The sequence below is a fragment of the Thermobia domestica genome, chromosome 15, assembly GCF_964235325.1.
Source record: "Thermobia domestica chromosome 15, izTheDome1.hap1.1, whole genome shotgun sequence".
Lineage (NCBI taxonomy): Eukaryota > Metazoa > Arthropoda > Insecta > Zygentoma > Lepismatidae > Thermobia > Thermobia domestica.
The window spans coordinates 107,429,250-107,453,481 of NC_137468.1; the positions used below are offsets into that span (position 1 = coordinate 107,429,250).

Genomic DNA, 24,232 nt, shown 5'->3' on the forward strand with positions numbered 1-24,232 from the left:
TATATATATATATATATATATATAGGGTGTTAATGAACTATACCGACAAACTGTAAGAGGTGATTCCTTACATCAAAATAAGAGAAAACATTCACATGGACCTGTGGAATACAATGCATAGTTTCAGATCTAGGGCTGTCCAAAATCGCGAAAAAGCCAAATTTCAAGAGGTCCTATTTCGAAGTCGAGAAACTGTAGATGGTCGTCCTTAACAGCATTAAGGAACTCATGCATACGCAGTAAAAAAATGCACAATTCATTAAACTTGAATAGGTGTACAGAGTATACCTTGCAGGGTGAAATTCCCAGACGTGCCATCAATCGAATTTTGAGATATGCTCTGACTTTATGATTGGTCCAAAGTACGCAAAAGCTAATACTTGATAGCAGTGAACACGGAATACTTTGGCGCGATGTCGGAAGTGTTAAGGCTTGTCAGCAGGACGGTCTCTCGTACTCGGGAAAGCGCATGCTGTGATGATTTCTTTTACGCTTAAAGTGAAGAAAACGTGAAACATACTATGATGAAATACATCGCATCAGACGTTATTCTGAGCACTAAGAAACATGAAGCTGCTGGTTCCTAACAATTCCGACTTCCCTCCGAAGCATTGGATGTTCATTGTTGTCAAGGGTTATTTCTTGCTTACTTTAGACCCTCCTTGAAATCATGATATATATCTGAAAAATCTATTGAGAGCATATCTGAGAACTACACCCTGTAGGGAATACCCTGTACAGCTATTGAAAATTAGTGAAATATGCAGTTTTGGATTGTGTATGCGTGGTTTCCTTTACGCTGATAAGGACCACTATCTACAGTTTCTAGAATTGGATATAGGGCCTGTTGAAATTTGGCTTTTTCGCGATTTTAGGCAGCCCTATCTCTGAAAACATCCTATCTATCTATACGAGTATATAAAAAAATGTTTGAGGGTTAAATCCCCCTACTCCTATGGAACGTTTTGATGATTTTTAGTACTTAAGTGGATTCTGATGGATTCTGATCTAACTTAAGTTTCTGTTATATGAGTTTTCCGGAAAAGTTTATCCTAAGGAGGGTAGAGAAATTGAAAATATGCCATAAATACAGTATCTCACGAGTCAAATATAAAATTCAAACATAAACTTGTCATTCAAAATAGCAGGACAAATATCGCAACGTTTTTCAAAAATCCTATTTTAAGTACAGCAAGGCAGTGACGTACGTAGGAGGTGGGTCTTGTGAGTTTGGAGAACCAAAAATTTATTTTTCTGTAAATTTAATCTAATTTTAATGATGATTTTCCAATTTTTAATATAATTTATCCTCATATTGAATTTGGACAGCAGCAACAAGCTTTGGACCCTCTTAATAAATTCCTGCGTACATGTCTAACAGCAGACATTTTCTATATAAATATAAAGGAATATAACGGTGTTTGCTGTAGATTCCTCCTGGACTGCTGCACCAAATTTGATGGCCGAACTTGGCTTTTATCACATTATCGACACAAGAGCTGAGATTGGAGAGGAGTGACATGTAAAAAGAATTGAAAATGAATGATAGATTAATGTCTAATCCATACTTTTTGGGGATGCAGAGGTTAACGTTCACGTTCCTTAATCTATGTACTAATTCATTTCTCATCGGTAAGAGTATGAGGGAGTGGGATGGATGGCATGAAAAATGATGGAAAGCAACCTGTTTTAGTATCCAGTTAATAGTTATCCGAATCACTGAGATGAATAGTGACACTTTCGATACCATTTAAGTCCATATTCATCTCCCATCGCCATGGAGATTTGGTGGGGGAATGGGTGACATATAAATACATAGGTATAATAGAAAATTATTGATATTAATGTCTAATTCAAGTTTCCGGAGTTGCTGAGATGAATAGTGACACTGACCAAGCCATTTAAGTCCAAATGTATTTCCCATTGTAATGGGATGAGCGGTGGAGTGAGAAAGGTTGATATTTAAAAACAATCACAAACAACAAATATTAGTGTCCAATCCGTACTCGTTGGAGTCGCTAAGATAAATAGTGATACTTCTGATGTCGTTTAAATTCATGTGCAGTCCCATCAGCATGAGAAAGTTGAGGAGGGGTGAGTAAAGGGTGTCAAGAAGTGATGTTACTGATTTTTATCATTACTATTCCATTGATATATGTATCCCAAGGGGAAAGGGGTTCAAATAGTTTCCCTAAGCCCATGCAAGACACGGACATTACCAGTAGTCGCAAATTTTGCGTTTCATTAATGCAAACCGTTACAGAATGAGGCCCCAGATGTATTGTATTTCCAATCTGATTACATTCATTTCACATATTGAGGAAACACAAATTAAAACAGCTGTGGCAGGCTTAATACTCTAATAGCACACGTGGTAGATATGACGTAGTTTAATTGTAAGCATGCTTGGATATTGGTAATTGCAAAAATTCCGTTGGAGCACCGTAATTTAAAGTGTACAAGTGTATGTTGACCAACCAAAAATTTGACATAATTTGTTTTATCAGTCTCCACCTCGCACTCCCATTCGTAATTTTACTTTTATTGGTGATTGAGTTGGTTGATAAATGCTCAGCAAAGTAGGCCATTACAACGGAGGACAAACATTGGCAGTTGGCTAGCCCACCATTTTCCATTGTTGGGCGTACTGTGTGTGCTATTAGGGTATTTACTAATTTCATCGATATTGAGTTAGCTTATATTGTAGTGTATATTGCAAATTACTTGTAATGTACTGGATTCCCATCAATCGAAGTAGACCAGTTCTCGGTTGGATTACGAATACATACAATTTTAGTCTTCAAATTTACTGATCGTGTTTTCTAAAAACATAGCCCTAGTTAACAAAATTATGATCATCTCAAAATTGCATTTTTCTGAACTGTATTTCCTTAGTACTTAAATGACTCCTTTAAGAAACACTTCTAATTTTATACTATGTAAATAATAAGACAATATTTTTGTAACAAATGTTTATTCTGCATTTATTATCGGGTTTTCTTCAAACAAATACATTTACTTTTGTTTTTAAAAATTACATCACTTTGAAATTTTCCTAAAATTTCCTAAAGCTGTAACAATGTCAACAACAATGTCCTTATTCTCAGTACAGAGTTTGAAAGGACTTTGTGGAAATGGAATGTTACACTGTTGAGGCAACAATGAACGAAGAAGCATTGGAGTATGAAGCATGCGCGGTTTTTTCTTCTACAGTTATGTTGTAATAAGAAATGTCTACTGGTTAATACTGTTTATTCATTTTAAAGAAAATTGATTTGTGGACCAATGCACAAGAAACTAAGGAACTAAAACACTGCTTTACCATGGATTATAAAATCACTGTAAGAAAATATTGTGCATCTTTTAAAAAAATAAGAGAAAGAACATTCAAGTGTTCATACGAAGGTTCATTACGCTTATATATGTGTTTATATATATATATAACTGAACAAGTTATAAGCTGCCATAGTCACAACGTGAAAATGTATACTTCCAAACATACAATTCTTCTTATAATATTAAAAATATAATTACAATATTGTAAATTTCCATTTTTTTTACCTCAAAGAAGCGTTTAAAATCGATTAAACTATTTCTAATAGTACAAAGGCAAAAACAATATGTTATTGTTTATAAAAAAGCTTGGTTCCAGAATCAGTACTTTTGCATGTGAGAGCTTAGCAAATATATCAACAGTAATAGCAAGTAGAATACTTATGCTTGTTATGGTAAAATATCAATGTTTTCTAGTGATAACATTTGAACATTATTGTTTGCCCTATTGGTACATCGATGGAGAAAATGTATTTCTCTTGTAGCTATAAGTGTCAGATGCTGGTGATGCGGAATGGCACTTGCTTGCATGTAATATAGTGTAATATTTCATAAACTGTCGTCCAGAATAACATGCCACTTTCTGTTATGGACAAAATGTTATTTTTCCTTTCATTTCATCACTCTGTCATGTGATAAATATCAGACATATATTATTACATCCTTTATCAAGATCAGGGTTACCAAATATCATGTAACTAAAAAGTTTCGATATTTTTCAAACAAAATGAACTAAGAAAAGAATTAATGCCAAATGAAACTTTGTTCTTGCATCATAAACTCAACTCAATGCAAATAATCTGGACTGAAAGATAAAAGAAGCAAAGTCGTAGAACGTCAACAGCAATGTCAACCACGAAACACATAACAAGGCCACTAGTCTTTAAACATGCAACTGATTCTAATTGGCACTTGCGCAAACTTATTCAGGAGATTATTTGTAATAAACAACTTTATTCTGATTATTTCTGTTTAAAAATTCGGACATATTAGTATATTTTATAAAGTCACTCGAACCATTTCCACGAAGAAAAAAGAGGGCATATCTGGAGAAAAGAGCACTTTTGGTAACCCTGCTCAAAATAAACTATTTCAACTAGATTAAGTCATTTTAAGTGTTTATGTGGAAATACCAAGAAAATATATATGTTAAGTATATGTTAAAATTTCTAAAAGTGTCTCGTTACTGACCTTGGACCATACTATACCACATGCTTATATATAAGTATTTTGTTACTGGTATAGGCGTGTTTCAACTTTTATTGTTAAGTATGTGCTTGTATGATAAAAATAGGAACAAGTTGCAATAAACACATATTAATTTACAATTACTTGTTACCTTTTTTTAATTCAAACAACACTTTGCTATCTATTAACATTTTTAGTGTAACAAGATTTTTAATTCTGTTTGACAATATCAGGTATTGAAATATAGACCTATTTGTAATTCCAGTGTTTTTCAATTGAGAAGGCACAGGAAGACCAAGATTTGATATAAGTCTTATAGATTTTCTAATGTATGTGTGTGCCTTCACTTTTCAGAGCTTGGAAATACATATTAGCGTTTATATAGAACGAGTATAAATTAAAGAACTCATTGTTTACATCTACTTTCCTCCAAACATGACACAAATGGCAGATTATTATCCAATTAATGGTTCCGTTAAAACAGTATCAGTTATTCACTGACTGAAAAATTTAGAACTATTATATTTTATAAAAAAATAAAACACACAAAAAGCTATCATAAAGAATGGGAATCAAAAATATTATTTATTACTACCAGCGATCTTGAATGAAAGTACATGTTTCAACTGACATCTGAAGCTCGAAACTCTTGGGGCGTAAGTGCAATTACTTTTGACTTTGTTTCATTTTACTATTTCAGTAACTATTCTCTAAAATATCAGAAACTGTGTTTGAAATAAAGCAGAGAGGTAATCTCAAGAACTTAATGTTTTAAATTGCTATCTGAATCCTAAATCCACCTTTAAGTCCTAATATTAGAAAAAGAAAACGAGTTTCGAAGCAAATCATTAGGGTACAGAGTGATCTTTTAGCTAGAAAGCCCTGTAAAGTACAAATATTGTGTCTGTAAGGTGATTTATTTTGTTTAGAATATACGAGATGTGGCCCAAAACCAAAACACAAAAAATTAAAACAATGCTAAATTCATGTTTCCTAAACGGAAGTAGTTGCAGTAAATTTGTTAGTGTTGTGTTGAAGCATCACATCTCCCCTCTTCTACATGAAGTTTGGACTAGCTTGGCTTTGCAAATTCATTTCGTGAAGTGAGAAGTCATTTCGTAAATATGTGTAACCGTGCTGTATCCGAAAATGGCTAGTTTGAAACGGTAACAAAAGGATTGACATCAAATTTCCTGTGAAACTTAAAAAGTCTCCAACTGAAACATTCTGAACGCTGATCAATGCATAAAGCGACATCTTTATGTTTCATTGGCATAAATGTTTCTCGGAGAAAAAGAGAAGGGTTGAAGGCAATGGATGTTCAAATAGCCCGAGGCCTTCAGTTATTTGACACAAGCATCAATAGAGTAGCAAGATGATCTGAAGTGACCGAAGATTGAGTATGTAAACATTCTGAACGCTAATCGAAATGTTTCTCGAAGGAAAAAGGAAGAATTGAAGACAATGAACATTCAGGCAAACTGTGGCCTTCAGTTACTGACACAAATATAAACAGAGTATGTGAGATGATTGATTATAAGTGACTGAAGACTGGGTATGCAGGACTGAACTAATGAACTTGAACAGGAAATATGTTCGGCAGATTATCGCAAATAATTAAACATGAAGATGTGCCAAAGTTGTGCTGTAAAATCTTTCGCAGGAAGAAAGAGTTCCACCAAGAATTATATGTGGTTACATTACAACGTATCGAAAATAAACCAGACCTGGAAACTGTAATCACCTCCAAAGAAACATGAATTTTACCGATGACCCGTAGATAAAGCAACAATCCACGCAGTGAAATTACCTCAGTTACCCCAGACCAGTGTTGAGCATTAATCAATTTAATTGCAATTAACACTCAATTGAAAGAAATTGCTCTGGAAATGAAATGAAATGGTTTCAATTGCAATTAATTTCAATTTGCCCATTGCAATTAATATTAATTGGGATTGAATTCAATCCCAAACTTTGCTGAGGAAATTAAAATTAAGTGAATCATTAATTGTTAATTACAATTAACCAATGAGAAACAATTGTAGTAAATCTATCAGTTAAAAGTGATTGCTGATGAAATTAATTGAAATTCTATTAATTATAAACTATACTGAATTGTAATTGAATGACTGAATTTAATTGCAATTGCTTTCCACAGCAATTACTTTTAATTGATTGATTCATTGCAGTTAATTATCATTGATAATGGACATCTGCAATTAACAATTGACAATTACTTAATTCAGTTGTTAATTGCAGCTATCAATTAAACTTACAGTATTGTTAATTCACTTGAAATTTGCCCAACACTGCTTCAGACCGAAAAAAGCACGCATGTCTCCCTCAAAATTTAAGGCAATGCTGCTTTTGGTTTTTGATATTTAATGGAATTGCAATGTACTGGGGATAGTCAATTAGCACTACTACATTGAAGTGTGATCAAATTTCCAGAAAACATGAGAAGAAAGATTATAATTGTAGAAAACTGGAAATGGATTCTGCATCAGGAGAACGTATCAACCCATAAGGCTCTTTCGGTTAGACAATTTTATGCGCATTTAAGCATTACTAAAGTGAAACATTCTCCTACTCACTTATTCTGGCACCATGTGACTTGTATTGTTTTCCTGGGTTAAAAGTCTGACCTCAAGGGAAAATGTTTTGCCTCACTTGACGAAGCCAAGTCGAAAACGGCAGATCTCTACGTGAACTTGCAGAAACGTGTAAATAAAGGGTGACTACTTCGAAAGTGGTGAAAACATCAGGGATAGGGTAAGCAGCAGAACTTATCTTGCATGTAAGAATACACACCATTGATTCATGCTAAACGCGTTATTAGAGGAAACCACAAAAAGAAGTCCGCCACCATTATCCAGGTAAAGTCCAACTTGATGCTTCATATTTAGTAAAAGTTATTTACAAGATGTCCTTCATGATTGCAATAAATTATCGTTCGTTTTGAGTTTCAGTATAGTGTGAGTCGTGTTTGCAAATAAATAACCCTATCCTTTTTGCAGTTCGTAATCATAAAGCGGTTAAGAAATTCGTTGGAAGCTTGCACCTAGTTACCAAAATTGGATCAGTTATGCAGATATTGAGCACTCTTCAACTGTCTGCCATAGTGTAATAACTCTACATGAATCATATATGATCGTTCTGAGGTCTTATACCTATATTCTGAGAATTCGTCTGCAAATAAAATCATGCTTCATCTGTAAGCCATGTGATGTCTGACAGTTCATTTTGTTCACCAAGCACGTTCTGAAGCCACTCGCTGTTGCTACTCTCTTCTGCAAATTTATCAGTTTCAATTTGTGTACAACAGTCATGGTAAACCTTCAATCGAGCCTCTTTCGCTCTTTCCCACGTTGAAGAAGACAACTGGTCTTCTGAGAAAGCCTGCGTAGAAATTTCTTCAGTAACCTTTCGAAGCTTTGTTTTACGTGCACCGGTACTTTGTCCGGTATTGGTGATTTGCCGCTTACATGAATATCACTTCATTAGATTTGTAATTGTCTGCTTTGCTCCAGAGTTCTACCTTTAAGTCCCCTCATAAATGTTGTTTGACATTTTTTAAACGAGCCCTGAGTATTCACCACATTCTAATAGAATGTCCAGAGTATTCTCAGACCTGAGAGAATGTTTAGGACTGGCTGAAATCTTAATCAGGTTTTTGGGGGATCTTAAGTCTTACTGTTATTCTTGAGATCGGAGTAACATGCTCTGATTTCTTCCTTTTCAAATTTTTCCTGTTATGGGTTACTATGACTAGTACATTTGAGTTTTATTCTTCTTATATATTTGCATCTTGTTACTTTTGTCTTCTAACTTTTTCTGAATATCTGTATTATTTTTTATAATTCTTTCGTTTTAACCTCTTATTTTGACGAATTTATACTTGAACTTCACTTTCTTAGAAGTTTTATTTTGAATTTCAATGTTCAGCATTAGTTTTATCGTGACAGGAACAAATAATCACGCTGCTGATGTGCCGCTTAAACTCCAGTAATCAATCAGCCTTAAAGGAGACTGTTTCCCAGTATCGCCTAGCAATTGATGAACCTAAGCTGTACTATTATGTAATCTATTCTTCTACACTAATCTCAAACACTAAGCAAAAAATGTATATCCCATAAACTTACAGTACCGTACCAAGCTCAAACTACAGCAAAAAATGTAGTCATTGTTAGTGTACTCGTGAACGCCTACAGGCCGTCAGTCGTTGTCAGCTTGCTTTATTTCCTTCCTCACTCAGGATAAGATATTTTTAAAGCGTGTTCGATATTTGTACTTTTACAAAATTTAGTACTTTTGTGGGTCTTACAGCGAAAGAACCACTCTGTACATCACCGTCTCTACCTTTTCTCTGTAAATAGCAGTGTATATCATATTAATAACCTTCAATGGTGATTATAAGCTTCAATGGTGATTATTTTAGTTCTATTTTAACAAAAACTAAACAAGTGCCAAATAGAATTTTGGATAAAATTTATAATAATTAGCTGATTTTATGGAAATTCTTTATGATAACGGATCGGTTTTAAATAAATTTGATCAGTTTCGTGTCTATTACCTCTATTAATCTGTCAAAATAACTCACAACTCACCGAATTTAAGTGTCATATTCAATTATAGATTTCATTCTACCTTATGTCTGATTTCCTTTATATCTTTGTTGTTTTTGTGTTTTTTTTTATTTTTGAGTTATATAATGCTTTAGCATTAAGGAAATAAATGTTTTTGCAAGAGTTAGTCAGGTGGAATGTGCAATTTGTAATTTCCACCATAAAATACATATCATGAGACGAGATTCTGAAATAATTTATTTTTAATTATGAATGTGTAAATTGCTATTGCTTTCCCATATTATTATACAATTCGTATAAACATAGCATATAGTGTATCAAGTAGATTTATTATTATTATTATTAATATATTCATTTCGCATAATTTTGTCAGTTTAGGTTAAGTTCTATGCAAATTATTTTACAGAGAACATTAGAATAAATAGAATGTAATGAAGTCTAAACACAAACGATTAAACTTAAAATTTGTCGTCCTCTGTGATATACTATAGGAAACTGTATCTTACATATTTATGTATGGAGGTCAGGGGTGGATAACCTACTTACATCACGTGCCACTTTTTATGCTCAGTCTTGAATGTGGCACTCAAAAATTGTTAAACTCTAGTTCCTTTAAGTCTTATCCATCCGCTCTTCTGACTATACACGCGCCATTTAGCTAGGTCCCAGTACCACTAGTAACTTGCGTGTCCCCACTTCTAAGGTAGATAATAAAGACTATATAAGGACTATGAATATTTATTATTGACATTAAAATCGGAGCTCTGTTATCACTAAATAAACACTGGTGGAAAAACCTTTCAATTAAAAAAGTTCTGGAAACCACAGCCGTAGGAGACTAGGAAGGAATATATTACTTTATTTTGCTACACATTAATGGCAGCTTATTTACATTTTGGAAATAAAATATCTTACATATTATACATTATGTAATATGATTTAATACAAAATGCTAATCTCTATTCATAAATTTTCAATTCTTTTAAATTTACACAATAGAATTAAAATAGCTTACACCTCTGTGTTTGATTCTTAACCTTGAAAAAGAATACAAAATGATCGGAGCAAATGAAACATACACACTTCTATTATATTGCACTTCTTATTGAATGTAAAATTATTAAAATGTAAATGCTAAATGGAATGAGAGTTGAAAATACCATACACTATTATAATACTGGATTGAGAATCACGGACATGTGTGTTCAATTATTTTAACTTTCAGAAGAAATACAAAATGATAAGTATAAACAAAATACTCACAACCCTATTATATTGTACTTCTTGAGTAATTAACTCTGTTACAATGTAACTAAAATATTTTTGAAAATTTAATCATCTTCATATATGATAATGTTTAGTTTGAGAATAATAAATCCATTTTAACTGTCTAATTTCTACTTTAGAATACGTATCATAAAAATGAAATTATAATGCAGATATGTACTAATTTCGATAACGGACATTAATTAATGAGGAGGAACGGGAAAGGGGTACTATTCATTTTCGCAGTCAAGTCGTGGAAAATGCTTTGTCAAAAGAAAACTCCAAAAGAAGAACACAAATTTTCGTCTTAATAATATTAATTAAACTAATGTAAGCTGATGAAATTAGGTTAATGAATAAACTATTATAATAGTTGTGGAAAATCATTTTTCATGAGCCATTTTTACGCATCACGTTAGGAGGCTTAGAAGATAAGAAAAATGAGAAGAAAAAGATACAAATCTTCTTAAACAAGATAATCTCAAGAGCTACATACACTTTCGTATTATTAAAACCAAATAAGTTTAGAAAAATGATGTTGAGTACCTGAAAGGGACCTTAAACGTGTGTTTGTGATAAAACATGCCTTTTTCTGTTCATAAGCTGAAAATAAGCATAGAAGTGATTATTCCGATGAATAGAGCAAAATAAGCATTTTTTGGGAGACTGGGGTTCAAACTTTCTGTAGTCAGTTTAAAAAAAAATCGCGTTTAGCAGTAGTTAATTTTGATGCTCCACATGATAAAGAACTTATAAAGAAAAGAACGCTCCCTGGATGTTTCTAAAAACTTACCAAATCAATGCTATAAATTATGAATGATCCCATGGTATAAATTAATACCATGGAATAAATGTCAAATAAATAACTCTTGAATTTCAGCTTACGTTACTATGACATGATTTCATACGATTTACATTACAGTAGTTCACAGCCAACACATACAATGACCCAATATGTGACTCAGCGAATGACATAATGTACATTTTATCACATAATATTAGTTTGCATTACGAAGATAGTCTTTGAGTATACATTCTACTTCCGGTTGAACAGTTTAAAATGTAAGAAAAAGTTACATTCATCTTTTTCTGATAAAAGTGGAAATAATCGTGACAAACGTCAAAGTTGTTTCTTCAATTTTATTGCTATTCCATTTTCATATTTTGATTCTCAAACTGAAAACAGCTTGTGTTGATGTACAATTGCTTGATGATAAAAATATTTAAGTTATTCGCAGATATGAATTGTACCTACCCCCAATTCGCGAAATGATATTATGAAGAATTGAAATATCTTAAGTTGACAATTTGATCTTTTGAGTGCCAAATAAAATTTACTTTTTGATAATTTACTTAAAAAAAAGTAACTTCGAAAAGTGATATTAAATCTTGAATAGAGCATATCTCAATCCTAGAAGTACTATGTATGTTTTTCAATACTGAAGTAGAAAGAACAGTAGAAATTATATAGAAAGAAGAATAGTGTTGTGAATACACAGAAATTTGCATAGAGAACGTTTGTTAATGGTGTATGATACTCCACAGTGGAATAGCTGCTTCGTATTAAGATGCCTTATGTAACGTACAACACACACATATACACATGATGATGCACATGCTTTCTTTCTATCCTTGGAATACTTTTATATAGGAATTTATGTATATGTGTGTGTATCTATGTATGTAAATTTTTTAAACTTTTTTTTGTCCTCATGTAGTGTGAACCCCTCGCAAATAGAGGTGGAATATGTTAAAGGAGAGGGGAGCAGGGAATCACCGGGTCGCTGGCCGTCGTCCAAGTGACCTCGTGAAGTCTGGCGCCGAGGTTTGGGCGTTCCTCGGTCTCCAGCGATGACAAAGTGGTCCGACAGAACACACGAAGCTGGACGGGCGGCCTTCATTTACAAGAGTTGTTAAGATAAGCAAGCGATCAAGACGCACTTATCCACCACACCTGAACTGCACTTTCGTTTTTTTCTCATTCTTCCCCCCTTGTACCATTTCATGTTCCCACTAGAAATATATGTATAAAAAAATTACAACGGCGGCTCAACCACATACTTTTGCATGGAGTGCATATATAATGATTTTATTATTGTCATGGATTCAGTAATATTGAACACATGTATATTGTTTTATTATTGTTTGATTATTAGGTTATACAAAATGTGCACCTTTATCATTTGTCACACGCCCATTTCTTCACGCATCATGCATGCATACCCGATTATAACACAACTTAAAAGTAATGTTCGTAAAAATTTAAAAGTTCCAAATCATATTCGGAATAACCTCATTGAAATCAAAGCAAAGTTTGTAGTTGCAAATTTAGCAGATTGATAGTTTAGCAATTAAACTAGAAATAACTTTCCGAAGAGTTTGTTATTTCATCTTACACTCTTCAGAATAACATAATTATTAACATATCTATGTATTTAATCTTTGTTCATAGCTTTTATTAATTACATATTTTTTCTGAGGAAGAAAAGATATATGTACATATATATAAGATCATTTATATACATATGTATGGACATAATCAAGCACCGAGATGGAGTTTCTTTTTCCAAATCTTCAGCCTATGTATCTCATTTGGAATGTATTGGAAGTTTAGCTACAGATGTACACGTTGAGGCAGTGATAAAAAATCACATTTTACAGAGGAATATCGATCACAATTATGTAATATGAAAATTTCCCCTGTCTCTTCAAAATATTTTGTATCTTTCAATTGAAAAATGACTTTATCTCTTTTAAACTGCTCTTTTGACTAATCTACATCAAAGATAATTAATCGAATTTTTCAGAGCCCACATTCGGGATGTTACCTAATTATGTGAGAAATAATATTCTTTTACAAATTATTATTATTATTATTATTAAAAATTGACTATTATGTAAGTTTAGAAATGACTATCTTAAGTTTAGACAATCTGGGAAAAACTGACTAGGGCTATCTTTCTGTAATATATTTCGTCATGGCTTGAAAAAACTTCCCTTATCATTAAGGACGATATTATTTGTTGTGGAGTTATTACAAATTTATAATACTATCACTGCAGTGTTAGTGATAGCATTCACAGTCTTTGGACATTAGAAAGAAGCAATATATATAGGAGACGCCATTGAGCAAAAAATTTTAAACATAATATAGCCTCATGGAAACTTTAACCTAACTTGCAACTAATACATTAAACATTAGAAACCATTACACAAACCTTTTAAACATCTTTTATTGTTTTTTAACAGGTCGCACAGCACCAGTACAATCTTGCAGCATGACATCCTTGCTGAGCAAATTTAAAGCCCTCTTCTGGTTTCTCCTCAAACTTCAAATAACCGTAGAAAAATTCATTGGTTTAATGATTATTCGGTGGGAGATATTCTCTTTTTTGATTACCTCATTATTAATTCCAATTAATTTTGTTGTTAACTGTCTTTTATACATAGCAAGGAGTCATTTCTTATTTTATATATATTATATGTATATGCATACCTATATATGCACGTATATGTATATACATGGTTATACATACACACATATATGTGCACATATAATTATTCATATACATACGTGTATACTTAAAATATCCATTTGGGATACAGAGTTCATCTCGTGTTTCCCAACAGAAGAGAAATTACTATCGATCAGGTACTGAAAAAAGAAAAAATACTTAAATAAAATTAAAGACCTATCTTAAGAATACTTGTAACATTAAAAAGAAATTCACAGACTTACAACTATGTACATTAAAACCAAGGACTCTTTGATACCTCCTTGCTGACTGGTTCACTTCAAAATAAAGTAATGTTAGTGGAATTTCAACGGGAGGCCAATATGAAAGGATATCTGTGTTGTACATAATTTGTTTTACATTGTCTTACTTGACCTTACTGAAACATTGTTTGCAAAGAAAACTAAATGTAAATTTGCTAAACATAAGCAGAAAATAGTGGAATGTTTTTAATTGATTAAAACGCTTATGAAATTGAAATTTTTTGAAAAGTGTAAATTCTTTTCCCTTCGTTAAATGATCATTGTAAAGGCAAGAACAATTAGACAACAGTGAACCTTCTGCACAAACGCATTTGTTATGTAAAAATGGAAATCACACTTCTTTGTGCAGCATGGCTCTCACTGTGAGAACCCTGCGCATACACGTAATCACAGATTGCAAGTGGCTTTGTGGGGTTCTTTTTTATATATAGTTTTCTTGGCGTTCTCCGAAAAATTTGCTCTTCACGCACGCTGTTCTTCTCATAAACGCCAGACCAGCCACAGACTTGTGAGAAATATGATTAATTAAACATCTGGGGAACTTAACACCCCACGTTAATGGTCTATGGGCATCCACATTCGTCTACTACCATTTTAGGCAAATCACGTTTAATGATATTTTCATCCTGATCGAAATATATAAGAGACATGGAGGAAAACTTTGTAGGTGCACAACAAGGCCGCATCTCAGTTAGTTTGTCCACTTTCCTGTATTCTTCAATGACAGTCGTATAGTAGTTTAAAAATGTGTCAGGAGTTCTGTCACAGTCACCTCGACAATAATTAGCATAATATCCTTCTGGAGCTATTATCCAGCTGTCCCACCCCAGATCTTTGAAACTAACAAAGAACCTTTTTTTGCAACACTTTCGCATATTTTCACTACATTCGAGAGCTCTTCTTCGGACACGTCGTGTTACCACAGGGTCGGTGTGAAGCACAAGGAATGGTCGGTGTGAGGTGTCGTCTCGTCGCTGAAATAGAACAGTCTCCACAAACCCACAATTTCCTGTGCAGTCTACTAGCAACGTCAGTTTTTCTCTGTTGGACGGCACTGAGTACCACTTTTGAACAACTGAAGTGACATCGAACCTTTTCCAACCAAGAGTGCTCAGCGTCAATGATAGTGACGTATCAAGTTCCATGTGGATATTCTGAAAAAAGAAAAAAAGAATGAACTCATGACATACCTGTATGTATTAATAAGACAAAAGTTATAAATTTTCTGTATATAATAATTAGGGTTAGCATTTATAGGAGTGAACTTATTCTTTTAGAGCAAAAAAGAAATAAAAGGATAGCCCTTCATTTCTCCCCGAATCCCCATTTCTCAACCTTGTCCTTTCTTTTACTGCTCCTTTTCAAAAGGTTCCGGTCATCATGGATTGATGCGCTGCTTCTTGTGGAAAAAATTGGACAAGATTACGTAATTTGTGCTTTCTCTGAATCTATCGAAGCAAGTGCAACTTCCAAGGCGCACGAATTTCTTTAGCAGAGAAGATTCATAATATGGAGACATAACTATTTTGATCTACGGTTGAAACATGCGATGGATGCCATTAGAAACTTAGGAAAAGAACAATGGACCACATACTTCACTGAGACAACATTTAAACAGTTTTGCCGAAAGAAGAATGAGATTAGTCCTAAGAAGAATACGAATGTTGTTAAATTTCCAACATTTACAGTGTTGTCAATTTGTCCACTTATCTCTTTTGATGTGAAAATCAACTTTAGCATAAACAGACATTTTATCTCGACACAGAAATACGCTTGAATTTAACAACTTACAGATGTTCAACGTTGTGAAGTACGTATTATAGAGATGTACATAGGTCAGTAGAGTACGCAGAATTTGATCAAAGGTGAGTTCAATCTCCCGAGTTTATATCGTTTCAGGATTTTTGTATAGCCTATACGAGGCAGGTTCAATATTTATTGTCCAGGGCATATTTAAAATACTTCAGCTGGGATGGCTGATGGGGGATATTGTAGCCTAATGTCTTAGATGTCTATATACTAAATTTCATAACCATAGCTGCTATATTAATGTTCTTTTTTGTCCTTTCAGGTGTGAGAGGTGCCACCTAGCTTGAAAAATGGAGAAAACCGAACAATGAGCTGTCATCAAATACCTCCAGAAAAAGGGGTTAAGCCCAAAGGAGATTCATGAGAACATGATCAGTGTGTTGGGTGATGGGGCTCCTTCCTACCAGGTGGTAAAGAACATCCGTTGTGGCAGGGAAACATTGATGCACCCCAGAAAACATTGATGCTGTGCGTGATACGATTATAGCAGACAGACGAATCACGGTGCAACAGTTAGCAGACATCATGCACATCTCTGTAGGCTCAGTGGAAACCATTGTGCATGAGCACTTGGGATTCAGAAAGGTGTCAGCGCGATGGGTACCCAAAATGTTATCTCGTGAAAATCAGAAAGAGAGTTCGATGTTCAAGGGCTGGTTTGGAGGTTATGGGGGCAGACCTGAAACAGTTCTGTGATAGACTTGTGACAGTGGATGAGACATGGCTCCACTACTATGATCCCGAGTCCAAACGAAAGAGCATGGAGTGATGGCACAGCAGTTCACCTCCCCCACGCAAGTTCAAGGTGCAAGCATCAGCACGCAAGGCTATGGCCTCAATTTTTGGGGATGCGAAGGGTGTGCTCCTCATTGACTACCTGGAGGTTGGACACACTATCACGGGGGCCTATTATGCAGCCCTAATCCCTAAGTTACGTGAAGCAATCAAGGAAAAACGGCGCAAGATGTTGCAGCGAACAGTGATGTTCCACCAAGATAATGCTCCGGCCCACAAAAGCCATCTTACTGGTGCCGCAATCCATGCTACTGGTTTTGGTGTGTTGGAACATCCTCCCTACTCACCCGACCTTACCCCTAGTGACTTTCATTTGTTCCCAAAGTTGAAGGAGCACCTCAAGGGGAAGAAGTTTCACTCAAATGCAGCTGTTATTCAAACTGTGGAGGAATGGCTCACGGCTCAGCCAGAGACTTTCTTTGAAGCTGGCATAGTAGCTTTACAGCATAGGTGGAAGAAGTGCATTACTATGAAAGGAGACGTTTTGGAAAAATATTACTGCTTATAGGTCAGGGACAATAATTATTGAACAACCCTCGTTTATTTTAACATGATGAATATTTATTTTCCTTAATATTGTATTCAAGACCGGATCTACTGTCTTAGTTCAAACGTATTGTTTTCAATTACATAAAGGAGCAGTTATCAAAATAACTGAGGGAAATAGCACTTTCCTTGCCTTATTTAAGCAATTTTTTCCTTTCCTTATTTTTTTGCTATGTAAAATTTCCCTAAAAATCCTAACCCTGATGCTAATAATATATGCTTAAGATTGGACATGCAAATCTAGTAAGATATATTTTCAACTGAATTCAAAAATATGGTTAGGGTGTATATTGTGTATAAACAGAAATCAACATACTGGTCGTTTCAATGGCCTACCTGACCAAGTTTAGTCAGAGACATATTGTACGTCGTAAGGAATGCAAAAAATGGAATTAAGATACATCTTTGACTAAGCTGGTTGGCAAGCTATCGAAACGTCCGCTATGACATCGTTATTAATACATAATATATAAAATTTATAACTTAGCAATGTGTTTGATTTTAATGAATATTTATGTGAAAGTTTAAATAAGACTACATGTTTATTTTTAATATTAATAATTTCGTAATTACATATAAACATCTGATAATACATATAAAAGTTCGTTTTTCATTCGGAACGTATAAAAGTGAGGTTCATACTTCCATTATGCCAGTAAAAAGAAATTAATTAACCTTCTCAAGAAGCATCTTCACTATTTAATTTATTTTAGTAAGTACGTTTGCTCTTAGGATCTACATTACATTTCGTTTCGTGGAAGAAAGAAAAGTTTTGGGGCTTTACTTTTCCTCTGCTATGATTAAAGGCTTTACTTTTTGCTTTACTCTGGTTCTGACTAATAGCATAGGTTGTGGTGCACATAGTGACATTTCTAGATGCCATTTGCGAAAATTGTGAAGTCACGTTTTTTTTTTATTAGCAAGATCTTCTTCAAGAGCAAACGGATATTCAATATTGTTTCTCATTTCTAACTGGAATGATAATTGTCTGATGGCTCGCGCGATAAGACATCAAACCGTTCATCCATAACTTTACCATTTTCTACAGGTTGACCTTCAAATATATCACCTAAGAAACTTTTTCTTTCCAATTTGATTGAAATAAAATCTTTTTCAACGGGCGATCAATAAGTTTTGCACAGGTGGTTATAATATTGTTATTAGTTGCAATATGATGAAATTTTAGGTGAACATATTTTGATCATTTGGCTACAAGACCATGTTACTCAATGTAGTTTTCATCTGCTGTAACGCATTTCGTCCGACTTTTTTCTCCATGTACTTTGGTAAAATTCAGGTGACTGACTTTTACACCATTGTTTCACACAAGAAATGAGGATCTTGTTAGTATAGGATGTTTTTCCTCATACGTGGACTTTCAGGCGACCAAACAAGAAGAAATCCGAAAGAACTAAGTCGAGACTGTAGGGAAGCTGAGGGAAGACTTCTCATTCCATTTCCATGATTTTCTGCTGTGTCGTCATGACTGTGTGAGCTTGGCATTGTCGCGATGGAGTTTTGATAACTTTGGCTTGCAGTTCCTGTCTCTTGGTCTAGAGAGCACGTCTTATCTTATCCAGTGGCAAACAATAACGCTCCTTGCTAGTTGTGGAGCCATGCTCCAAACAAGTTATGAAAATGACATCACACTGATTCCAGAAAATGAAGGCCCTAATCTAGACTGATCTGGGAAGTCTAGGTTTCTTAAATCTCTGCAACCGACGTTGGATATGGGCGCGGTCCAATGTGTGATCCCCATAAATCGGTAGCAACTTCCTATGAATTGATGCGGCTGATTCATCACCGGTTTTGAACTGGAATTCCATTGCTGACTGTTGTCGGGTCCTGATGTCTACTTCATTGTCCATTGTAACCTACCTGTGAACAATAGGAAATAACAATTATTATTACCATTTTGAAGGCTCAAAGTATGAACATCTAAAATTTCATCATATTGCAATTAATAAAAATAATATACCCATCTATGCAAAACTTACTGAACGCCCTTTAAATGTCTTCGCACTTATTGTTAACATAATTTTCTAATGAAGGTCGAGGGACATTGAAGAATTTAGATGCCTTGAGGAAGTCTATTTACTTTTCTTTGAGTTTCAAATTTCAAATTTCTTTGACGGGAGGAACAGAATGGACCATGGCATCAGAATCTCACTTTTTTCTTCGAGCGGTTTTTATCATTTGTAATAATCGAAGAATAATCTGACAAGTAAGTAAGTTAGTCCTCTAATATTCGATATCCGATACTTGAGCCCCATGTACTATCTGATATTTTATAACATAGTCTTGTAAAAAAAAAAAAAAAAGGGAAAAAGAAAATAAAAGAAAAAGAAAAATTTACGTATATACTTCAACATAAGCAAGAGGACGTACTGAGACATCACGTAATTTAAATTACTCTTCTTAGTCTATACTATATAAGTAACATGAATTTAGTTAGACTACCTTTCTGGAAAAAGTATATAATAAACAATGGTAGGATAAATGTTTCACAAGGCTAAAACAAAAATATTTCACCACACAAACAAACTGTAGCGAGAGACATAATAACTTAAGAGCGTAATGGCCGACCAATTGGTGTGCAGCTACAATGAAACCGCTAGCTACAACAATTTACAAGGAATATTTCTCAATACTTGATATTGACAAGCCATCCAATATTTCGCATCTTGACTCTAATCTCTTTCCTACCTTAGAAAAAGGTGGATGTAAACAAACCCACCTGACTACCAATGGATCGATGACCAGTGATTGGTTGTTGGTCTTACTGCACTAATATCCTACCGCAATATAATCCCTATTAAAATAATAATTTCAAATGAAAATATACGAATTTATCCTGTATTTCGTGATAATAAACGCAATATATATAATATTTAACAACAGATGTAACTTTATTTCAACCTCACCCGTCCTTGGATATATAGTGTTTACTACGCATGCGTTCGCTCGCCGACCCCACTCATTTGAAACTGTACAATACAGAGAGTTCCATGGCGAAAAAGTGTTACAATAATCCACCTTCCGTGTTATAAAACACAAAAGAGAACATCAGGAACAGAGTGTTACAATAATCCACCTTCCGTGTTATAAAACACAAAAGAGAGCATCAGGAACAGAGGCCATCTCGTTTATATAACGATTTAAGAAAATATGTATTTCCAACATAACAGTAGTCAGTGTCAGTGCGTTAATTATATAAGAACCAACAGAGTCTTACACTTTGGAAATTATGCGACGACAATAAGCTAGCAGAAGATCTAGCTGTTCACGTCTCTCGCTGCCGAAACACGTGTGAGCTGCGGAGTAATACATTTCGCTTTGTTTACATCTACTTTGTTCTAAGGCTGGAAAGACTTTGGTCTGGTCCCCCCCCTGGTCAATTCTTGAAAAACGACTTAAAATTACACCTATATCGACTCGAATTTGTTCAAGGATTATCTGACAATGATTTAAACCGAAGCAAAGATGTACGTGACGTACTTCTGCAGTTGTTTGACACTATACTGAAATGTGGAAACATGATTTTCAGTGATGAATGAGCCATGTACCGAAGCTCTCGAGTAGAAATTTTGTCTCCTGGTCAAAGGAAAATCCTTAGTTTTATGAGGAGATAGAGAATAACCCTCCCCATGTCATGATATGAGCTTCTGTGAACACAAATTTACAGTCCATATGTTTTTTTTATGGATTTGTCGTCGAACATAGATACCTTGATACACTAAAAAAAAAAAAAAAAAAAAAAAAAAAGGTTCTAGAAACAATTCTAAGAAACTGTTGCTTTAATGTCTAAATTTAAAAAAAGATATTTAAACATTAAAGAAACAAGTGTCCATCACACACGGGACTTTCCCGCCCTGTATTTCACTATAGATAGTGAAGAACATATTGTTGATAATTAACTTCTTGCTTATGTATATCTGAGTGTTTAATAAACTTATGTTATGAAACTTTAATGAATTTATGAAAATTTCTCCGAAATTACGCACCAACCCAATATTAATAATAAACATCAAAAGATATTCATGTTCAGTGTCATCACTTTCAAATAATTAAAGTGAAACAACACAGTTTAAGTTGCAATTAAATCGTCACAATAGTTTTAAATTGCCTGCATGTTGGTGACAGCGTCACGCAGGCAAGTAGTACTGCAAGGATCGATATCTATTGGCATGACTGTTTACTATTAGGTATTAGCAGGACGCACTCAGACGTTTGCCGTTTATAGGACAGTGTCCCTAGAGGAGCGAAAGGAAATTGAATCGAATGAAGAAAACTATAGATTCATTTTTAAGGAATGTTCTACTAACTTCAAAACCTTCAAAATAATCGTCTGTTACATTTTTTATTTCCCACTGCAATGCTCAATGTGCAACAATGTTATCAAAAATGAAATACTCCTGTATCTGTGGATAGATACTAGAAATAGACTTAATATTGATAGTTTAAGCAGAGCTTCATATGGACGAAATTATAACGGTGATAGTGAAACTGAAACATGTTTGTGTGTTTCAATATACAGGGTGGCCCAAAAGTAGGTACACAGTCCCGAACTGATTGGATCATGGCATTTTATATCATTTACATATTGCTATCCATACAGGCATTGACTTAGTTTCATTAAGTGTTCTTAATATCTTTTTACTTATACCTGAAGCCCGGAACAGACTGAAGCAAATAAATTCCTTCATTTTAATAAATTGATCGATAAAGGTCTGTGTATACCTACTTTTTGGCCACCCTGTATAGTGAGTTTTAAGTGACAAGGTTATAATCGAAGCAGCTCAAAATGACAAGAAATACAATTAATCCTGTTTTATCTTAGTGTGTCACAAGAATGTACAAATGTATCTTTATATTACCCTTGTTATTCTTTAAAACCAGTTTTCATTTATATAATCTATGGAATTACTGTTAATAAATATAAGAATTGTGGAACATTTTACTTGCGAATGGGTAAAGTATCCTCCCTTCTGATTTTAGAAAAGTGGTAACCCCACAGGTAGTTTTGATGCTGAAAAGGAACTTTCAACTCCCAAATGGAGTTTATTCTTCGGGATAACAGCATCTTAATAGCCGAGTGTTTTTACTCTCTCGTTTAAGTGGAAATATGGCTCGCAATGGAACTATGTGTACATTTCGCATTTTACGAATATGATGGTAACAGAGGGCTAAGCAAAAAACATTACAGACGCTAAATCTACAATATGAACGGGGAAGAGGAATGATTGTTTTTACTGCGAAATGACTATGTAACTCACATGAAGAATTCGTTTACCACCGTGTAAAGTGGGTGGTGTACGGTAATAGAAAAAGCATCTTGTAGGTCATTCGCCTCCTTCGCTGGTCTAGTGGCTAGGGGTGTTCGATAAGGCTGAGGACCTATCGAACTTCGAGTGTGAAAATTTATCGAGTTGTCATCGGTTACTCGAAACCGTTCGAGTATTTGAAATTATCAAGGTTTCGGTATTATCGAAATTTCGAGTATTATCGAAAGTTCGAGTATTATCGAAGTTTCGGGTATTATCAAAAGTTCGAATATTATTAAAGTTTCGGGTATTATTGAAAGTTCGAATATTATCGAAGTTTCATATATTTGATTAAATGAAATGAAATGAAAGAAAAGTTTCTTCCCACAGGTCATTAAGACTCATGTTTATATATCCCTTTCGTAATTGATTACATAAACATGAGTCTTAAAGACCTGTGGGAAGAAGCTTTTCTTTCACTTAATTTCAAAGGAAGCAACTTTTAAAATGAACATCCTTCATATAGGCCTATTTAGTACATATTATGTACACCTATTATAACCTCGATTGCATTGTTTCTTCCAAACACACTGATAATCCCGAACTTTTCAAAATATTCTAACGACTAGATAAATTGCGATCTAGTGAGATCTATCAGTATGACTTGCTGCTTTCAAATAACCCGAGACTTACGAACAATTCGAATATCTTACACTCGTCGAATGTTTCTAATATTTCGAATGTCTTAAGTACTTCGAGTACTTCGAACATTTCGGGAGTCTCGAACATTTCGAATGTTTCGAAAGTTCGATAATTCGTTAAAATTAAAATTCTTTATCGACGAAACGGTTTTGAAATTTATCGAATTGTTATCGATTACTCGATTATCGGAACAGCCCTACTAGTGGCTAGCGCGTGCGCCTGTGTGACACTGGTTCCTGGTTAGATTCCCAGTGGGAGAGTACAAAAAATAATTTCACAGTCATTTACTTCCATAAATTACCGGTCTCCTTTAGCCTAAAGGGCATAACCATCGGACGTTATATTAACTTTCATTTCATTTTTATAGTTTGTTCGTGAAGTTAAACACCTCAACATAAAACTCAAAGGTGACAAAGCTGGCTTGTATTTTTCCTTATAATCACTGCATTAATTTCTTCCCTTTTCTTCCATGTGGGAACGGGAGACTGGGAAAAGTAACATAAAGTTATAAACGTAATCGATATCAACATTATTAAAAGGAAATAATGAGAGCAACGATTATATTACAACTTCTGTGGAAATGAAAGCTCCAATGTGTAGTTTATAATGCTGTTCTTTGCGTTCCATCAACAATAAAATGCAAACTGTTAAGTCACTCCCTATTTTTAAATCATTGCAACTTCTATTATAATTATCAAATCTTTATGAGACCAGCGTATTTAGAAATAACAGTATTTGAGATCTTGTTTGATATCTTTTCTTTGCAATCTGAGTTTAAATGTCGCCTACGTTAAGCGTGGAAGAGCGGGGCACAGTAGCAGCTCGATATGAGGTCTGGAGATCTCTTGTTGAGTGGAAAGTTGGTGGAGGTCCGGACTGGGAATTCATGCATAATGACTGCATGCAAAACATTTAAAATCTGCCACCGAAAGTTAATAATAACAGGCAGTGTCGCTGATGCAAGG

At 34.2% G+C, this 24,232-nt stretch overlaps 1 protein-coding gene across 1 annotated transcript in view; it reads right to left on the bottom strand.

The window, feature by feature from the left end:
* Positions 1–2,976: 2,976 nt before the first annotated feature.
* Positions 2,977–24,232, bottom strand: part of Actbeta (inhibin subunit beta) — a 434,828-nt gene continuing 413,572 nt past the window's right edge. Inside the window, exon 3 of the mRNA XM_081740043.1 lies at positions 2,977–15,305. Coding sequence (XP_081596169.1) covers positions 14,715–15,305 — 591 coding nt within the window. The 3' untranslated portion in view covers positions 2,977–14,714. The remainder of the gene's footprint in view (positions 15,306–24,232) is intronic.